Source organism: Pelophylax lessonae, assembly GCF_965119305.1.
Source record: "Pelophylax lessonae genome assembly, chromosome: 2".
In the NCBI taxonomy this organism is placed as follows: Eukaryota; Metazoa; Chordata; class Amphibia; order Anura; family Ranidae; genus Pelophylax; species Pelophylax lessonae.
This window is the reverse complement of record NC_138769.1, coordinates 137,686,458-137,705,094: the sequence shown is the minus strand read 5'-3', so window position 1 is coordinate 137,705,094 and position 18,637 is coordinate 137,686,458. Positions and strand designations below refer to the sequence as shown.

Here is an 18,637-nt window from a genome sequence, read left to right as displayed (position 1 = left end):
CGGAACTGGCTAAAAGGGCGTGTCCAAAGGGTGGTAATAAACAGCGCATACTCAGACTGGTCTGAGGTAGTAAGCGGGGTCCCCCAAGGCTCAGTCCTGGGACCAACCTTGTTCAATTTATTCATAAACAGCATTGAGGACGGGATCTGTAGTTCAATATCAGTTTTTGCAGATGACACAAAATTAGGCAGGGCAATAACAGCACAGCATGAAGCAGATATCCTACAGAATGACCTGGACAAAATAACGGAGTGGGCAACAACTTGGCAAATGAGGTTTAACGTGGAGAAGTGTAAGGTTTTGCACTTGGGGACTAGCAACATAAAAGCACAATACACGTTAGGAGGGGAACCCCTGGGAGAATCAAAAATGGAGAAGGATCTGGGAGTATTGGTGGATGATAGACTAGGCAACAGCATGCAATGTCAAGCGGCAGCTGCCAAAGCCAGCAGAATATTAGCATGCATTAAGAAAGGGATGTATTCCAGAGATAAGACTATAATCCTTCCACTTTATAAAACTCTGGTCCGACCGCATCTGGAGTATGCTGTCCAGTTCTGGTCACCAGTCCTCAGAAGGGATGTGTTGGAGCTGGAGAGTGTCCAGAGAAGGGCAACTAAACTAATTAGGGGATTGGAGGACCTTGATTATGAGGAGCGTCTGCAATCGCTTGATTTATTCTCCCTGGAGAAGAGACGCCTGAGGGGGGACATGATAGCAATTTTTAAATATCTCAATGGGGATCTAGGCTTAGAAGAAAAGCTATTCAGTCGCAGGGATTGCATGAGGACTCGGGGGCATACAATGCGATTGGAGGAGAAGCGTTTTTACCTCAGGCAACGTGGGGGGTTCTTTACTGTTAGGGCTACAAGATTGTGGAATTCTCTACCACAAGAGGTGGTTTCTGCAGGTAATATGGTGGCTTTCAAAAGACTTCTAGATGTACATCTCAAGGATCAGAACATTCAGGGGTATGCGAGATGATTACAGCCACACACACCTACACAGGTTGAACTGGATGGACTGTTGTCTTTATTCAACCTCACCTACTATGTAACTATGTAACTATGTAAGTCTGTCCCGCTCTGCATGCTACCTGGTTCCTGCTGGTCCTTCTATTCGCTACTAGTCTCCTGCCCCTGCAACCCGCCAGTTGTCCGCTAAGCAACTACCTTCTGCTGTCCGCTTAGTCCAGGGTCAGCTACTCTGGCCAACTGACCCACCCCTGGCATTGCACCTACTACCTCCACTGCAATCAGTAGACCATGTTAAAGGCACTCAGATCTTGCCATGCTCTCGCGGCCACTGTCACAACATCAGTGGTTTTTGAGCCGGGGCTATATGAGAGGCCGTCCACTGCATGTCAGGCTCTACTACAAGGTACGTAACAAATACACTCTAATTTTTTATGTAACCACTTTAAAACCTATTAAGCCTATTTCTGACACTTACAAGGTAAAATCAGTATTTTTTGCTAGAAAATTACTTAGAACCCCCAAACATTATATACAATTTTTTAGCAAATTCCCTAGAGAATAAAATAGTGGGGGTTGCAATATTTTATGTCACACGTTATTTGCGCATCAGTCTTCCAAATGCAATTTTTTGGGGAAAAAATACACAGTAAAGTAAGCCTGATTTTTTTTTGTATATGGTGAAAAGATGATGTTACGCTGAGTAAATAGATACCTAACATATTACGCTTTAAAATTGCAGACGCTCGTGGAATGGCGACAAACTACAGTACTTAAAAATTTCCATAGGCAAAGCTTTAACAATTTTAATGGTTTCCAGTTTAGAGTTACAGAGGATGTCTTTTGCTATAATTATTGCTCCAGCGCTAATGATCACGCCGATACCTCACATGCGTGATTCGAACACTGTTTACATTTGCAGGTGTGACTTATTTATACATTTTCTTTGGTGAACGAGCATGCAGGGACTTTAATTTTTTTTTTTTTTTTACACTGTTTCTTTAAAAAAAAAAAATTCTGATCACTTTTATTGCTGTCACAAGAAATGTAAACATCCCTTGTGACAGTAATAGCCAGTGACAGGTACTCTTTATGGAGGGATCTGGAGTCTAAAAAAAACCAAACCCCTCCTCTGCACTTCAAAGTATTCAAAGCGCTAAAATCAGCATTTTTGAATATCTTGGATTTTTTAAAATTGGCGCCGTTCTTTGCTGAGTAAACCGCAAGTGACGTTGTGACCTCTACATCAAAGTCCTCTAGCTGCAGGCATCACCCTGGTGTAACTACTTCAACAAAATGATGTACAGATACATGATTTTGGGTGAAGTGGTTAAAAAGCTGGCTGGTGTGGGTCCTGTTTAAAATGCAGCCTAGTACAAATGCTTAAACACTGTGCATGTAGTCACTATAATGTGTTGGTGTCTTTTTTCACTTAAAGCGGTTGTAAACCCTATAAAAACAAAATAAAAAAAAAAAACCTGCAAGACAAAGGCATAATGAGCTAGTATGCATCGCATACTAGCCCATTATGTTTAACTTACCTTAAAACGAAGCCCCGACACGGACCCCCGGACATCGATGCGGGCGCTGCCATGATCCCTCGTCGTCTCTTCCGCGTTCGGCGGCTCCGGCGCGCTGATTGGCCGGAAGAGACGGCTCCAGCGTGCTGATTGGCCGAAGCCGCGATGACGTCACTCCTGCGCATGCGCGCGGGAGTGATTTTTCCGGCAAGCTCCCGGCAAGTTAATTGAAGGTCCCCCCGGACCTTCAGAGCGCATGCGCCGCTCGCGCGAGCGGCTGCATGCACTGTAAATATCTCCTAAACCGTGCCGGTTTAGGAGATATTATTTGTACCTACAGGTAAGCCTTATTATAGGCTTACCTGTAGGTAAAAGTGTCAAAAAGCGGGATACAACCGCTTTAAATAATCACACTCTGTGTATGTGTATTTTTTTAATAAAAGCTGTCTGATTTCTGTCCTGTTTAAAATGCAGCCTAGTAAAAGTCCTTAAAAACTGTGTATGGAGCCAGTACAATGTTTTTGGGATTTTTTTATTTTTTTTTCAGAGAAATAATAAACTCAAATTTATATTTCTTTATTGCCTGGTGTCTTGCTCCTATCCAATCACAGCTGATCACAATGTAAACAGGATTTGCCAGTTATCGGCAATCATCCCCTCACACTGACAGCACATGAGGAGAGCTGAAAACTGGCAAATCCACACAGGGTACATCTGCACTGACAATCTGCAGCCCCAATAGTGCCAAAGAGTGCTGTCAATCTGTGCCCACCAGTGCTGCCAATTAGTTGCTATCAGTGATGCCTGTCAGTGCCAAACAGTGCAGTCTATCAGTGTCGCCTATCATTGCCGCATATTAGTGTCCATTAGTCCCGCCTATCAGTGCCGCCTAATCAGTTCCTATAAGTGTCGCATATCTGTGCAGCCTCATCAGTGCCTCTTCATCAGTGCCTCTTCATCAGTGCCCATCAGTGCCGCCTATCAGTGCCCATCAGTGCTGCCTACCAGTGCCCATCAGTGCAGCCTCATCAGTGCTCATCAGTGAAGGAGAAAAATTACCTATTTACTAAATTTTGTAAAAGAAATTCAGAAAAACTTTTTGTTTTTATTTAATTCTCTGTCTTTTTTCATTTCATAAAAATCTAGTTTGGGTACATTGTTGCATGACCGCGCAATTGTCATACAATGTGTAACAGCACTGAAAGTTTAAAATAGGCCGGGACAGGAAGGGGGTCAAAGTGCCCAATAGACACGTGGTTAATGGGTACTGCACATGTATTCTACATACCTTGTTACATAAGCCTAATTAAAGTACTTTTCCAGCTTCTTCAAATTAAAATGTAAAGGTACTATAAGTTCATGGAAAAAAAGCAATTTATTTCATCACTGAACGGCTGACTGTCAGTAGGTTTACATAAGCCTTCAATATATTTTGCACTTCTTATATCTCTTCAGCTTAATATTTCTTTTGTGCTTTCTCTTGCTTCCACTAAAGGTTATGAGCTGCCCTGGATTGTCAGAAGAAAGCCAGCCTTCTTAATGCATCACATCCAATTACTTACAATGTCAATATTGGGCTTGACATCGCCTAATACTCTGTTTCAAGAATATAGATTTATTTCTTCCTGACGTCAAGCCCTGACATTATAAATGTTAAAAAAAAAAAACATATTTGCTGTAAATAAAAGGTTGTAGGGCAAATGACAGCAATTATAAAATGGAGTTAAAAAAATAAAAAGGAATTCGGTCTAATCATTCTCTGTAATGCTAGCTCAGTAGTAGCTGCCTGTTGAGACATGGTATGCTACAACTTGTTGGTTATGTGACTATGAAGCACAAAAGCACTAGACAGTATGTTATGTAATGTTAGAAAATGTATGTAACACATATGCAATCAATTGTGACAATTTTAAATAAACTGTGGCAATCTAAAATAAAGGTGAAAAGATGAACACAAATTAACAAATCCTGTGATTATTCCCAAATGAGCAAATCCATGTGGAAAAATAGTTAATTCTGGATCATCCCATACAGTTTATGGGGGGGATTTACTAAAACTGATGCACACAGAATCTGGGGCAGTTGTGCATAGTAACCAATCCACTTTTAACTTCAGCTTATTGAAAATAAAAACTAGAAGGTAAGTGGTTACTATGTACAGCTGCACAAGTTTTAGCCCCCCCCAATGAGTCTTATGAATATGCAACACCTTATTCTAAACAATTTGCATGACATTTGCATAATGGTTTCAAAGAATCTGCACAGCTGGATCGTCCCCCTGGGTCCTGTTAGTGACTTCCAGGCTGACACCAATACTCAAAGATAGGTTCTGTTAGGTACAAAGAGAGCAATTGTCTCCAGGAATACATCTACCTGCAGTGACCTGGAAAAAGTGAAAAAGTGTGGGCTTATTTTTAAAAAGCTTTATTGGTCCATATTCGTAAGGGCCGGTCTGAGAGGTAAGCACATACCTTAAGGGGTTTTTGGTGAGTGGCAGACTTTGGATAGTTGATCATACAGCAAAAGGTTTGAAGTAATTGAATCTTCAATTTGACTTAGCAGACAAGGCTGTGGCCAAAAAAAAGTGCTTTAGGAGAAGATGATCCAGGTACTCTGTGACATGAATGCCCTTGTGCAGAAGAGCCATAAATTTGGCAAGCACTTTTTGAACACTCTGGGGTGCAGAGGACAGCCCAAAGGGTAGTGCTACAAATTGGAAGAGCTAGTCTCTCACAGCAAACTGAAGAAATATTGATGTGCTGGAAAAATGTGAGTGTGTAGATGGGCATCTTATATGTCTATTAATGCCAGAAATTCTCCTGGTCTGAGGAAAGCAATGGCAAATCATCTTGCTTCCATCTAGAAATTAGGTACACATAAAATTAATCCGTTTAGAGATTCTAAGTCCTGTATTGGGCAGATGCCCATATTTTATTTTTGGAATCGTGAGGTTTGAATTGAAATCTTGAAATCATTCTTCCAAAGGACCTGGTACATCCTCTCCTTGTTCCAGCACTAACTGCTGTCAGGGCTGGAATTAATACTTGACAAGAAGAAGCTTTTGTGTGCCGGCTTTTCTTAAACATTTGATGGTCTGGACATTTCAGCCTGAGCACCGACACTCAGCTCTCTATTCCTTCATAGTGCAGTGCAGCTAGGGTGAGTTGTTATATAACCTCTCCTTGTACCTGACGTTGGCTCAAGGTGGTCATTAAACCTGATTTCTTTTGTTCTGAAGACAACAGACTGGAAGATAAGAAGCAAGGAGGGGGCAGAGATAAAAACTCTATTTGGTACCCCTTTGAAATGAGAGATTGGACCCAGAGGCAAAGTACATGTCAGATCCATACTGGTGCAAAGCCAAACAGTCCCCACACTCTGAGATGTGGGGGGAACTCTTTCATTGTCAAGAGGGATTCCGGGCAGGCTTGGTAGACTTAGGAGTCCAGGGCTTGTGACAAAAGAAAGTGTTAAACCTTGGTTTTTATGTTGATGCTTTGGGAGAGCATAAAAACCACTTTTGCTAAACAGAAAAAGTAGCTGTAGGAGTAGGAGACTTAAGCTTGTGGGGTAGAAGCACCTTCCCCCAGGAAATTCATCGAAAAAATGTATCAAGGGATGTAAAGGCATGTAAAGAAGACACTTCTTGCAAACAGGTTCAGTAGACCAGGATTTCAGTCGAAAAATCCTGTGCGTATGCAAAGAGATAAGGGACATTCTTGAGACTTGGTGTATTACATTTTCCAGAGGGTCAACACAAAACAGTAAGGGCATCAGCTGTAATTGTTCTATAATACAGGTTCCTGGTTCAATATTCATTTGTCTTGTCAAGTTAGCAATAGTCTGGCAAATAGACATAGCAGCAGTAGCTGGCTGCAGGGCTAGACCTGCAAGGGTTAATGAGGTTGGTCCATTGGAAGGATTTAAAACCCCTATCAACAGAGTCCTAAAAAGAGGGAAAATCTGCAATAGGAACTGTCGGGTGTTTATTAAGAACTGAAATGGCCGGATCCACTAATGAAACAGCCCATTTCTTCTTAAAATTCTGTCGGAGGTGCAAGGGGTGAGCATCTCTCACCACCCTCCCAGTATCACCACTGTTCTGCCCTCACTCTAGGATAGGACGGAACCTACCACTGCACCAAGGCCTGCCTCTGTGCTCAATGGGCCAATGCGCATGTCTGTGCAGGCAATGTGGCAAGTGACACACTGCATCTGGTGGCAGGCAATGTAGCAAGTAACACGATGCATTTGGTGGCAGGCGACATGGCAAGTGACAAGTCTGCATCTGGTGCCAGGTGACGTGGCAAGTGACACACTGCATCTGGTGGCAGTTGACATGGCAAGCGGCATGCTGCATCTGGTGGCAGGTGACGTGGCAAGTGGCAAGCTGCATCTGAAGGCAGGCGATGTGGCAAGTGACAACTGCATCTGTTGACAGTTGACGTGACAAGCGACAAGCTGGATCTGGTGGCAGATGAAGTGGCAAGGGAAAAGCTGCATTTGAAGGCAGGCACCGTGGCAAGTGACAAACCAAAGAAATGCTGCTCTAGGTGAGTGACTAACTCTCACACGTTGTGAACAGGAACCAGGGTGCTGCACAGCTCGTCTGTGGGATTCAGAGACATGGAAAAATCCAAAATATTGCTGCACTCCTTGGTAATGTTATTGAAGTACTAAAATCACATCACAGGTATGATAGGAACTTAAAAGGTAACGCTTTTTGCGCTAAAGTCAGCACTTACTCAAACCTCAAGTGATAAGCTGCATCTGGTGGCAGGGGACGGTGGTAAGTGACAAGCACAAGCAAGCTGCATCTGGTGGCAGGGGACCGTGGCAAGTGACACACTCAGAGCTCCCACTGATTCTGCATTATGGTGAGTTGAACTATTTCATTTCATATATAATAATAGAAATAATGCTCTTCAACTATGGTGCCGTGATGATTGAAGTGCTATTACCAGCCATCGCCCCGACAAATCGTCCAAGAAAAAAATGGTTGGGGACCGCTGCTGTACTGTACGTTTAAGAAGTTTGCAATACCTTAGAGATTTACTGTAAAGAATAGGATGTTGTGTTTTATTTTAATTTGTTGTGCTGCAGATCCTATTTTGGGAAATGTAATGAATATATTGGAGAAAAAAAAACCCAGAGAAATGGACACATGTTGATGGTATACTTATCAACACTGCACTTTTCTTTTGGCTGTGACATTGGAGGTTATTTAATAATGGAGAGAGATGACTTATACAGTAGCTTTCAACAGTAAAGTATATTAAATTACCCTTTTGTAATTCCCTGGAGCACGGGATTCATCAAACTCCTACACTCCTACAAGCTGAGAATGCCACACATCAGCACTTGATAGATTCCAAGAGAAAAGAGATATCTCTCTCCATCAATGGTATGTTGTGCAGAGTAAATTGAGGACGCATGTTCTGCACATGTTTCACATTAATCCTTGACTTATGTTAGTGCTACATGGGAACAATTGTCTGAATAATGCTTTGTATCACTTGTGAGGCTACATTAAGCTTTCATTTGTGGCGATACAAATGTGACATCTGTACAGAATAACATCAATGAAATAACAATGATGATCTGACTGTTATTTGGATTAAAATGTATGTAAACCCAATAAATAATGACCTATATCAGCTATAACTTGTCAGGGTAATTTCCACTATATTGAAATCTGCAGATTTTGTTAACATAATACTTGAAGATCCTACCATAAAGATTATTGCTCAATAGAAGTGGCTGCAAAGACACAACTGGAGATTAACTTTAGTGAAATGCAACAATTAAAAAAGGATAAATCAAGTATTTTTTTTTAAATAGGTGGCATTCGTTTATCACACACAGCGATTAAGAAAACTAAATGTCATGTTTTTTGTTTAAAATCCCTTTGGCTGGCAGAGCCGTTTTTGCAAATGTCTAAAAAATAATTTTAGGCCCGAAGATTGCAATAAAACCTCCGAGACATATATTTACAGAGAATAAAATTGTGGCGGTTCCAATTTTTTATGTTACACAATATTACTGTAAAGGTCTGTAAAAAATAAATAAAAAGTATGGAAACGCAAACAATACACTAAAGTTACGGTATATTTAGGGCACACAAACGCAATACATTAATTTGAAATACCAACTTTTTGGTAAAATATAAAAAAGAGAAGGTTGCACACATGTCAAACTTTAACCTTACCCAACATGTCAAACCTCACATTTGCATGCCTCTATAAAATGGCAATAAACTTCAGTATCCTATATTCTCTATGGGTAACCCTTTAAAAGTACCCCCCACAGTTTAGCGTTACAGAGGAAGTCTGGTACTAGAATTATTGCTCTAACTCTGGTGTGCACTTTAATATTTAACCACTTTCCGCCACACTATAGCAGAAATATGGCTACAGCGTGGGCTTCCAGTGCCAGGAGGGCGTCAATAGATGTCCTCCTGTGATCGGCGTGCACTCCGTGATCATCGAGTCCTTCTGACTCAGCTGATCACAGAACAGTGGAAAGGGCCAATCAGAGCGGCCCTTTAACATATGATCAGCTGTCTGCCAATGAAAGCTTATCATTGAAGTAAACAGAAGCTGGTTATTGGCTTTTCTTCTCCTCACGTTCAGCATGAGGAGAAAAGAAGAAAGCCAGTAACCAACTTCTGTTACAGGGACATCAGTCCAAATCTGTGCCCGCCAGTGCTGCTAATCAATGCCATCTATCAGTGCCCACCAGTGCCACCAATCATTATTCATCAGTGCTGCCAATCAGTGCCCACAAGTACCACCTATCAGTGCCCATAAATGCTGCCAATAGGTGCCCATCAGTGCCTCAAATTGTCATTCAAAGTACGACAGGAGTGAAAGCTGAGAATTGGCAAGAAGGGGGTATAAGTGCCCAGTAAGCAAGTGGTTAACATATGTATCACAATCGATGTTTTTTTGCGTAGGCACCCCTAATGCTTGAGTTTATGTATGTATGTGGGGGTGGGTGGGACTCACATTTTTTTTTTTTTTGGGGGGGGGGTTGCTTTTATAATATATTAATTTCCACAATTATATTTACATTTTTTCTAGCCTAGTCATAATAATCTGAATGATATTGAAGTTTGTAAACTTCACTGAGGTTTGCAATATCTGTGAAATTTTTTGAGGGCTCTGCCTCCTCTTCCCACTCAAAAGCATTCTTGACAGTGGAAACAAAAGGCAGAATAAGGGCAAATTTAAAGGCATATTGCCAGCTTCCAATGGATCCGAGTTTTGCAGACCCTCTTCTTTCATCTGCTCATCAGTAACTTGTGCCACTGAGATCTACAGTGTGTATAGAAAAGAATCATCCCCCCCTTTAACATGATCACGTTTTGTTGCTTTACAGCCTGTGGTACCAAATACCTTCCACTTCTTAATAATATACTTCACTGTGCTTCTAGACATTGATAAAGCATTTTAATTTTATTTTTTTGTATCCATCTCCTGACTTATGCCTGTCTACAACTTTATCCCGGAGATTCCAGTGACAGTGCCCTGCCACCCGTAGTTGAACTACCAGGGACTGAAATGCTTCAGGAAAGCACTTTTCATGCTGAGCTAATCAAAATGGCCACAGCTGATCACAGCTGAAAGTCAAATGGCTTTGTGTGCCATTAAGAAGGTGATTAGCTACACCTCATTGAGTTTGCAAGTCATTTTATAGGAGGGGGTGATCCTTTTTCCAACACAGTGATTTTGTCTTTGAATTTTTTTTCTTCCTTGCAGGAATAGAAGTGATATAATTCTGCAAAATGTATGCTACAGCTAGGTGGATATAAATGCATACCCCTTTAGACTCCTTGTCTCTGTTACATGTAGCTTCTTTAAAGCAAACCTTGCACTTCAGACAAGGTCTGCCTAATCAATGTGGCCTTCTCTTTGTTCCCTAAACGCTGCATAAAAGTGCAAAAAGGACCTGTGTGTGGCAAAATAGTTAGGTAACATACTCACCTCTACCTGACTTCTGTAGTGCAGGGGGTGACATCATTCTCCTGCTGAACAGATCTCTGGGGGTGCTGAGTAGCCAAAATCTCATGAGAAGATGCTGTAGCACACTGCCGGATTGTCTTCTCATAGGATTTAGACTGCTTAGTATGAGAACGTAGATAACATACTCACCTCCCCCTGACTTCTCCAGTGCGGGGGGGGGGGGGGTTACATCATTCTCCTGCTGAACAGTTCTCTGGGATTGCAGAGTAGACCAAATCTGCCAAGAAGATGCTGTAGCACACTGCAGGATTGTCTTCTCGTGGGATTTATTATGCTCAGTATGATTATGTAAATAACGTACTAACCTCTACCTGACTTCTGCAGTGCAGGGAGTGACATCCTCCTGCAGCACATATTTCTATTAATGCTGAGTAGCCCAAGTCTCATGTGAAGATGCTGTATCACACTGCAGGATTTAGGCTGCTCAGTATGTGCTTTAAAATTCAATGGGGGAGATTTACTAAACTAGTTCACACAGAATCTCGTGAAAATGTACATAGTAACCAATCAGCCTCTAGGTTTTATTGGCAAACGCTTAATTGAACAAGCTGAAGGTGATTGGTTACCAGATTCTGTGTGCACTAGTTTTAATAAATCTTCCCCAATATGTGCTTTAAAACACACTTCACAAACCAGCTTAGAATGTAATGCTAAGACAACACATATCCAGCAGATGCCCCCAGCAATAAAAGTTTAAAACCTATTGTGAGGTTGAAAGCATGAAGGTCAATGACAGTGATACAATTTTGAATCTTGACCAGTATGAGAATATCTTCCAAAATAGTAATGGCTAGACCATGAAGATCTACATCCTCTTCTAGTCGAGCAATCTTCTTCTAGGTAGCAATAATATTGGAGCTATCTTTTCTAGGTAACCAACTAGGTAACAAACTTTCTATTGAAGGGTGACAACCTTGTAGGGTCTGCCTGCAAGGACATTGCTGTCACTCATCTGTATGCTCTTGGTTAGGACTTCAATTGTACATGTCAACCAAAAGGACACCAACATGTACATCCACAATCAGAAACTTCTACATAGTGGCTCCTGTACAGCAGATTGCCATACAAGCTGCAGTATATGTCCACCACAAACTCTCTTTCAGCCTTTTTTTTTCAAATATTAAAGGAGTTGTAAAGTCAAAAAGTTGTTTATCTTAATGCATTCTATGCATTAAGATAAAAAGCCTTCTGTGTGCAGCAGCCTCCCTCAGCCTCGCTAACATTTACCTAAGCCCCATCTCTGTCCAGCAATGTCCAGGAGTCCATGGCCAACCGGGACTACCCTCAAGATTGGCTGAGACACAGCCACAGCACCATTGGCTCCCGCAGCTGTCAATCAAAGTCAGTTAGCCAATCAGGAGAGAGAGGAGGCGGGGCCGAAGTACAGCTCCATGTCTGAATGGACGTACGGAGCTGCAGCTCGGCTGCCCCCATAGCAAGCTGCTTGCTGTGGGGGCACTGAACAGGAGGGAGGGGCCAGGAGAGCCAGCGAGGAACCCGAGAAGAGAAGGATCCAGGCTGCCCTGTGCAAAACCAACTGCACAGAGGAGGTAAGTATAACATGTTTGTTTTTTAAAAAAAAAAAATATGAGACTTTACAATCATTTCAATATAACTCATTAGGCATTTAACAAATTAACATTACTATGCTGATGTGATATGCAAGTCCATGGGAACTTCGGGAAGCAAAAAGTAAAGTTGGCCACACAAGGAGCAAATTTAATCCAATTCTAATCAATTGGTTGAAACTCACTCCTTTGGCATCCTCCTGACATCCTTCCTTCCTGCATAAAATTAAAGAAGCCAATAGGAAAACTGTTGTCCAAACAGCACCTGTGTCCATTTACATCCAGGCACTGTTCTGATATTTTTAAAGCATGCAGGGTCGGCTGTTGGAATACAGTAGGAGATTCAATCATCCACATTGTTTGGCGCAGATGGGGGAATCTATGTGAGTATCGCCAGCTTCAAGTGATTGTTAATTCCTTTTTTCCACTAAAATGAAAAAAGATGTTATACTTACCTGTTCTGTGCAAGGGTTTTGCACAGAGCAGCTCCAAATCTCCTCTTCTTGGATCCCCCATTGGCTCGCTCTCCACTCCGCCTCTTCTCTGACATGCTCCTATAGGAAGTTGCTTCCTATTGTGGCACACATACAGGGACGCTCTCGAGCCCGGTTGTGTGCGTCCATAGACATACACAGCTCAGACCCACCTCCTGCTCCTTCATTACAGGATTTGACTGACAGCAGCAGGAGCCAATGACTATACTGCTCTTAGACAATCTTGTGAGAGCAGGGAGAGGGGAGAGAAAAACTGCAGATGAGCAAAGCGCTGGATCAATGTAGGTGTCAGGTAAGTCTTTGGGAAGTTGGGGGGCTGGGGGAGAACAGACACTGGGATGTTTTTTTTACCTTTGTGCATAGAAAGCATTATGGTAAAAGACCTTTTTAACTTTAGAACCACTTTGAGTCTGGGTTCACACTGCTGTGCGGAGCGGCTCATAGCAGGGGTCCGGTGTGTCCCTGTTCTCCATTTCAGGGACGAAACAGGCCTGAATTTTTGACTAGATTCAGACCTGAAATGGACCAGAAGACACACAGGACTAAAAAAACGCTCCGCAGCCGTCCCGGACATGTGTGAATTGAGAGTCGGGCACACTCTCCTGTCATGGACCCACATCCAATTCGCATAAGTGTGAACCCAGCCTAAGGTCACGTTGCTTAAAATAAAGCAAATAAATTGTGATGTGGATTAAAACATTTTTATTACTGAGTGCATTTTAGCTGAGGATTTATTTGGACTTTAAGCATCAGATTGATTTTAATAAAATATTGGAGTATCAATATTTCAGTCAGAATAATTTTCAGTTCATAAAACATTGCATAAAGCATATTGTTTAGAACACACTAAAAGTAAGCGCTAGTGGAAGAAAAGTTTTTATTTCAAAACTGAGGAATACTTTAGCTCACATGATTGCAGTTATAGCAAGAAGATTACCTGGATGCTGCTGACACTTCCTCTCCTGCTTGAGCTTTGACTCTCCTCAGGTGTCTTTGAACTGTGGCACAGAGCATCAAAACCCAAAATTCCTCCAACAGAGTCTCCGATCAGACATACCTTCAACAAAACAAAAGCATGACAGATTATCTACTTTAGCATTAAAATTAGAACATTATTAAAATAATCTAAATATGTAATATGATTAAAAAGGAAAACCTTCATAAGTTGAATAACCATTCATTAGCTACTAAAAAAGGATCTCTTGAAAGCTGATTCAATATATTTATTAAAGCAGTTATAAAGGCCTTTTTTTTCTTAAAATAATTGTTAAACTTAGCTGCTCCATGCAATGAAATTGCACAAAGCAGCCCTGAACCTCCTCTTTTGGGGTCCCCAGTCGACACCCTCGTCTGCTCCGCTTCAGTGTCTGCCATAGCATGCCACTTGCTATAGAGGCAGACATTCATAGGCACACACAGCATGACTCAGTGACGACCCCTGCTCACAGGATTTGATTGACAGCAGCAGGAGTCAATGGCTACCAATGCTGCCTCTCTGTCCTGCAAATGCAAGGTGAGAGGAGAGAGTCACTGAAGAAGGCCACATCACTGGATCAAGAGAAGACTCAGGTACGCATTTAGGGGGTGAGGGGCCAATACTGGTACTATGATACTTTAACCTTAATGCAGGGAATGCAAAAAAGTAAAAAAAAAAAATATTGACTTTAGAACCATTTCAGGGCATGTGACAGTGCAGTTAGCTGGGAGCGGGTATGTCGCCCAGGATTCTCAAAAAGGCAGGTTGAGAGGCTCCAGGAGGACTGTTTAATTTGAAGGAGACTGCTGTGTTTTCAGTTTCCCCTGTGGTTGATAAAATCCAGTTGGGGACCTGGAGCCTGGAGATTTCATAGTGATCTCGAACAGCCAGCACACTGATTGTGCAGGTGGGTCTGGGCCTTTTCGTAGAGACAGAACCAGGGCTCTGGTCTCCATCCTCCCAAGGTGTCCTGGTATGCAAGGGAGAAGTGTGCTTGTCTGCACGGGGCAGTCTAATAGGCCATACACACTATAAGATTTTCTGAAGACTTTTTCCTTCAGACTTAACAAAACCATATAATATGAGGTCAAACCTAAACACTTTCAATTTGTATGCAATCAGGCAGGCCATTGCACTACATAGAAAAGGTAAATCTGAAGGAAATCTAACCACAAAAGTTGTATAGTGTGTATGGCCCTTAACAGAGAAGATGGAGGGCCCAAACCTGTGGGCTGGAGCAGCAAGGAAGCTGTAGTGTAAGAGAGTGTCAGCAGGGGTACAGAGTGTGTACCAAACTGGCACTGTTACAGGATGAGGACCGAGGTCAAAGCCTGAGCCGCAGTGGGAATCCTGGATGGACTATTTTTTTTCTTTTCCTTTAAATAAAAGGCCAACAAGCCCTTGAACGGTACAACTGGCATGGACTCAGCTCACTGGTAGGCTCTACCCTTAAGCTAAACACCCCCCCTCAAAGGCTAAAGGCAGTACAGAGTAAAGCTGGCCATACACTATATGTATTTCAGCTGGATCCCGGGGAACCAGCTAAAAGTTGCTCAATAGGTGGCTCCTCTGGCACTGCTTTGTATGACAAAAGTTGATCATTTGATTAACATTTGTAGAAGGCGCTTCCTGGAAAATTTTTTGCTCAACTTCAGCTACATCCAATCAGATGCAGTCACTGTTTAGGTATTTTGACAGCTGGTGGTGCCAGGTGTCAAAATACCAGAGCCGCAACAGGAAATTTGTTCATCTGCGCTTTATATGGATGGAGGAATCGGTTCTTTTATGTGTTCAGCCCACAGTCCATCAAGTATGACCAGTTTGCAAATCTGTAAAATACATAAATAATACTAAATTATCTGATAATAGATATCTGAAATTTGATTAGTTACTATGTTTTATTTATAAATGGCCAGTGATACCTCCTTCAGACTTCTTTTCTATCCGGCACATCCTTGAAGCAGACGCATCTAGGAGTTAACAATAAAAGTTCTATCCTGTTCTAATGATCCCCAGACCCCAAGAGGTCTAGGAGTGCCCTATACACATTAGATACTCACCAAATCTGGCCAAAAGCAACTTGGGAGACTGTCATTGAATGTCTACAAGGACATCAGCGGCTCTTTGTAATCTCTTATTGAATACATTGGGCAATATCACATTTCAAGCAAATACAAACATACAATGCCCAATACCATCCAATCACTGGACATGATTCTGTCTGCTACAGTAATTACTGATTAGGCTATTTGGAAGCAGCATAACCAGAGAATTTATAGAAAAAAAAACAATATTTTTACTATGATTTTTTTTTTCACTTTCATATTCAGTGCTAAACAGAAATTATAATAATATGTGCATTGTTCAAATTTACAGCTATCAGCCAGCAGATGGCATTCTAAGCAGCAAATTACCTCCTTAATATCTAGGAGAACTCTAGGAGACAAACTTCTTTGTTAAAAATAGAGCTAAAAGAATCACAGATAGGGTGCACCCCCTTTTCTTTTTGTAGAGATAGCAAAATATTAACTAATAAATTACCACAGTCTTTGGAAAGCTCAGTTGTAGAATTTTTTTCTGCTTTCGCTTTAATGCCTACAGCAACATGGTATTTGTGAGTATTATGTTTTGAGCCTTTTTAAATCAGTAAATTGTGTTAAAGTAATGCACATGGCTTTTGCACCCCCTCTTTTTTCATTTTTTTTTAATTAGAATTCAAGATTTCCCCAATCTGATGAGGGCTGCATAGCCTGAAGAATCATCTACAATTGATGTAAAATGATAAAAGTTGGTTTCCCTTTCTGTGAGTACAATAATAGACCCCTTTTCTCACAAACCAACTGTATTTTGGGTTTAATTTTTCATTTAATGTATTTTTGTTTACCATTAGTATTCACATGAAAAGTGTTGACTGGTGTGGTGTATATTAGCAATACACTTAATTGCATTTTGCAAAACAGAATTGCATATTTTAACTGTATTTTTTAAAATATGTGTATACTTTGATAAAGTCAGACTACATAACAAAGTACATAAAAAACAGATAATATACTTATTGGCTAATGTCATCTTTTACATTATGACTATCAAATATAAAAATTCCTTTTTTAACCACTTTAATACTGGACACTTATACCCTCTTCCTGCCCAGACCACTTTTCAGCTTTCAGTGCTCTTACACTTCGAATGACAATTGCTCAGTCAAACAAACAAAGTTTTTATAATTTTTTTATAATTTTGTTCACACAAATAGAGCTTTCGTTTGGTGGTATTTAATCACCGCCGCTTTATGTTTTGCGATATAAATGAAAAAAGAGTGAACATTTTGAAAAAAAAAAAAACACTTTTTTTTAAAGTTTATATTATAAAATTATGCCAATAAGTAATTTTTGTTCATAGATTTGGGCAGAAATCTATACATTTTTTTGGTAAAAAAAATAGCCCAAATTAGTGTATATTATTTAATCTGCGTAAAAGCTATAGAGTCTACAAGCTATGGTGCCAATTAATTAAAATTGATCACACCTGATGTACTGACTGCATTTCTTGAGGCCCTGAAATGTCAGGATGGTACAAATACTCCCCAAATGACCCCTTTTTGGAAAGTAGAATAATCTAAGTTTGTTGACGTTGATGAAGATGTAATTTCTTTCCCACAATTCTTGGGAAAATTAGGAAATATATATATATATATATATATATATATATATATATATATATATATATATATAGATATATCTATATTTTTTTTTACAAAATTGTCATTTTAACAAGTTATTTCTCACACACCGCAAATGCATACTTGCAATTGCAACGCAAAATACATTCTGCTACTCCTCCTGAGTATGGTGATACCACATGTGTGAGACGTTTACACAGCCTGGCCACATACAGAGGCCCAACATCCAAGTAGCACCTCTAGGCGTTCTAGGAGCATAAATTACACATCTAACTTCATGATGACCTATTAAACTTTTAAAGGCCCTGGAGCAACAGGACAATGGAAACGTCCAATAAATGACCCCATTTTGGAAAGCAAACACATTTTTTGGAAAACGTGGAAAGAAAATTAAAATGTATTGTTTTTTACACAAAGTTGTCAATTTATACAATATTTCAAAAACATATAATGTACATAGCAAAAACTACACCCCAAAATACATTCTGCTACTCCTCCTGAGTATGACGATACCACATGTGTGTGACTTTTACACAGCCTGGCCACATACAGAGGCCCAAAATCCAAGTAGCACCTCCAAGCATTCTAGGAGCATAAATTACACATCTAATTTCATGGGGACCTATCACACTTTTGAAGGCCCTGGAGCACCAGGACAATGGAAATGCCCACAAAATGACCCCATTTTGGAAAGCAAACACCCCAACATATATTCTATGAGGCATTATGAGTCTTTTGAACATGTCATATACAGAGGCCCAACATCCAAGTAGTCACCTTCAGACATTCTAGGCAGGGCAGGAACAAGGGGTGGGCCGGAGGGGGCTGCCCTGGGCGGAGTATGGGAGGGGCACCAAAACACTTGAGCATCACCTTTTTTCTTAGCCTCTGTGTCGGTAAAGCCTGTCCAAAAGCAGAAAAGAGAATGTGAAAAGGACAGAAGCGTTTTCCGCAGCACAGGTTCCTGACAGGTTGGCCAGCTGGATCGGAGCAGTGAGAGGTCTTGTACAGATGGGTGAAGCAAGCAAACACTACACTGCAGCCCCGATCACTGCTTTCTGCACAGCAGACATCAGAGCTCTCCTCGGCAGACTGAAGATAAGAGATAACAGATAGCTGACTGGATTTTCTCCTCCTGTGAGTCCCGACCTGTCCTGTCTTCCACACTATGCTGTGCTCAGTGTGCTGTAAGCCTATACTGACCCTTGCAGGGCAGTTTTACTAAAGAGAAAGTAAAATGTTTTGAATAGGTTAGGAATATACTGGAATTTTTTAAGGCTCTACATACTGTAGTTGTATTACACACACACACACACACTATATGTGTGTATGTGGAATACATCTATGTAGAGCCTGAGAAGTCCCAGGACATTCCTAACCTAAGATTTGACCATAAACAAGT

General features: G+C 41.1%; 1 protein-coding gene across 2 annotated transcripts in view; it reads right to left on the bottom strand.

Annotated features, from left to right (window-relative positions):
• The window catches only part of PITPNM3 (PITPNM family member 3), a 1,035,839-nt gene that overhangs the window by 329,036 nt on the left and 688,166 nt on the right, over positions 1-18,637 (bottom strand). For both annotated transcript variants that reach the window (XR_014224928.1, XM_082245801.1), the window contains exon 7: positions 13,518-13,637. Coding sequence is in view for 1 of the 2 variants with exons in the window: in XM_082245801.1 (XP_082101927.1) it covers positions 13,518-13,637 (120 nt within the window). In the remaining variant the exon portion in view is untranslated. The remainder of the gene's footprint in view (positions 1-13,517; positions 13,638-18,637) is intronic.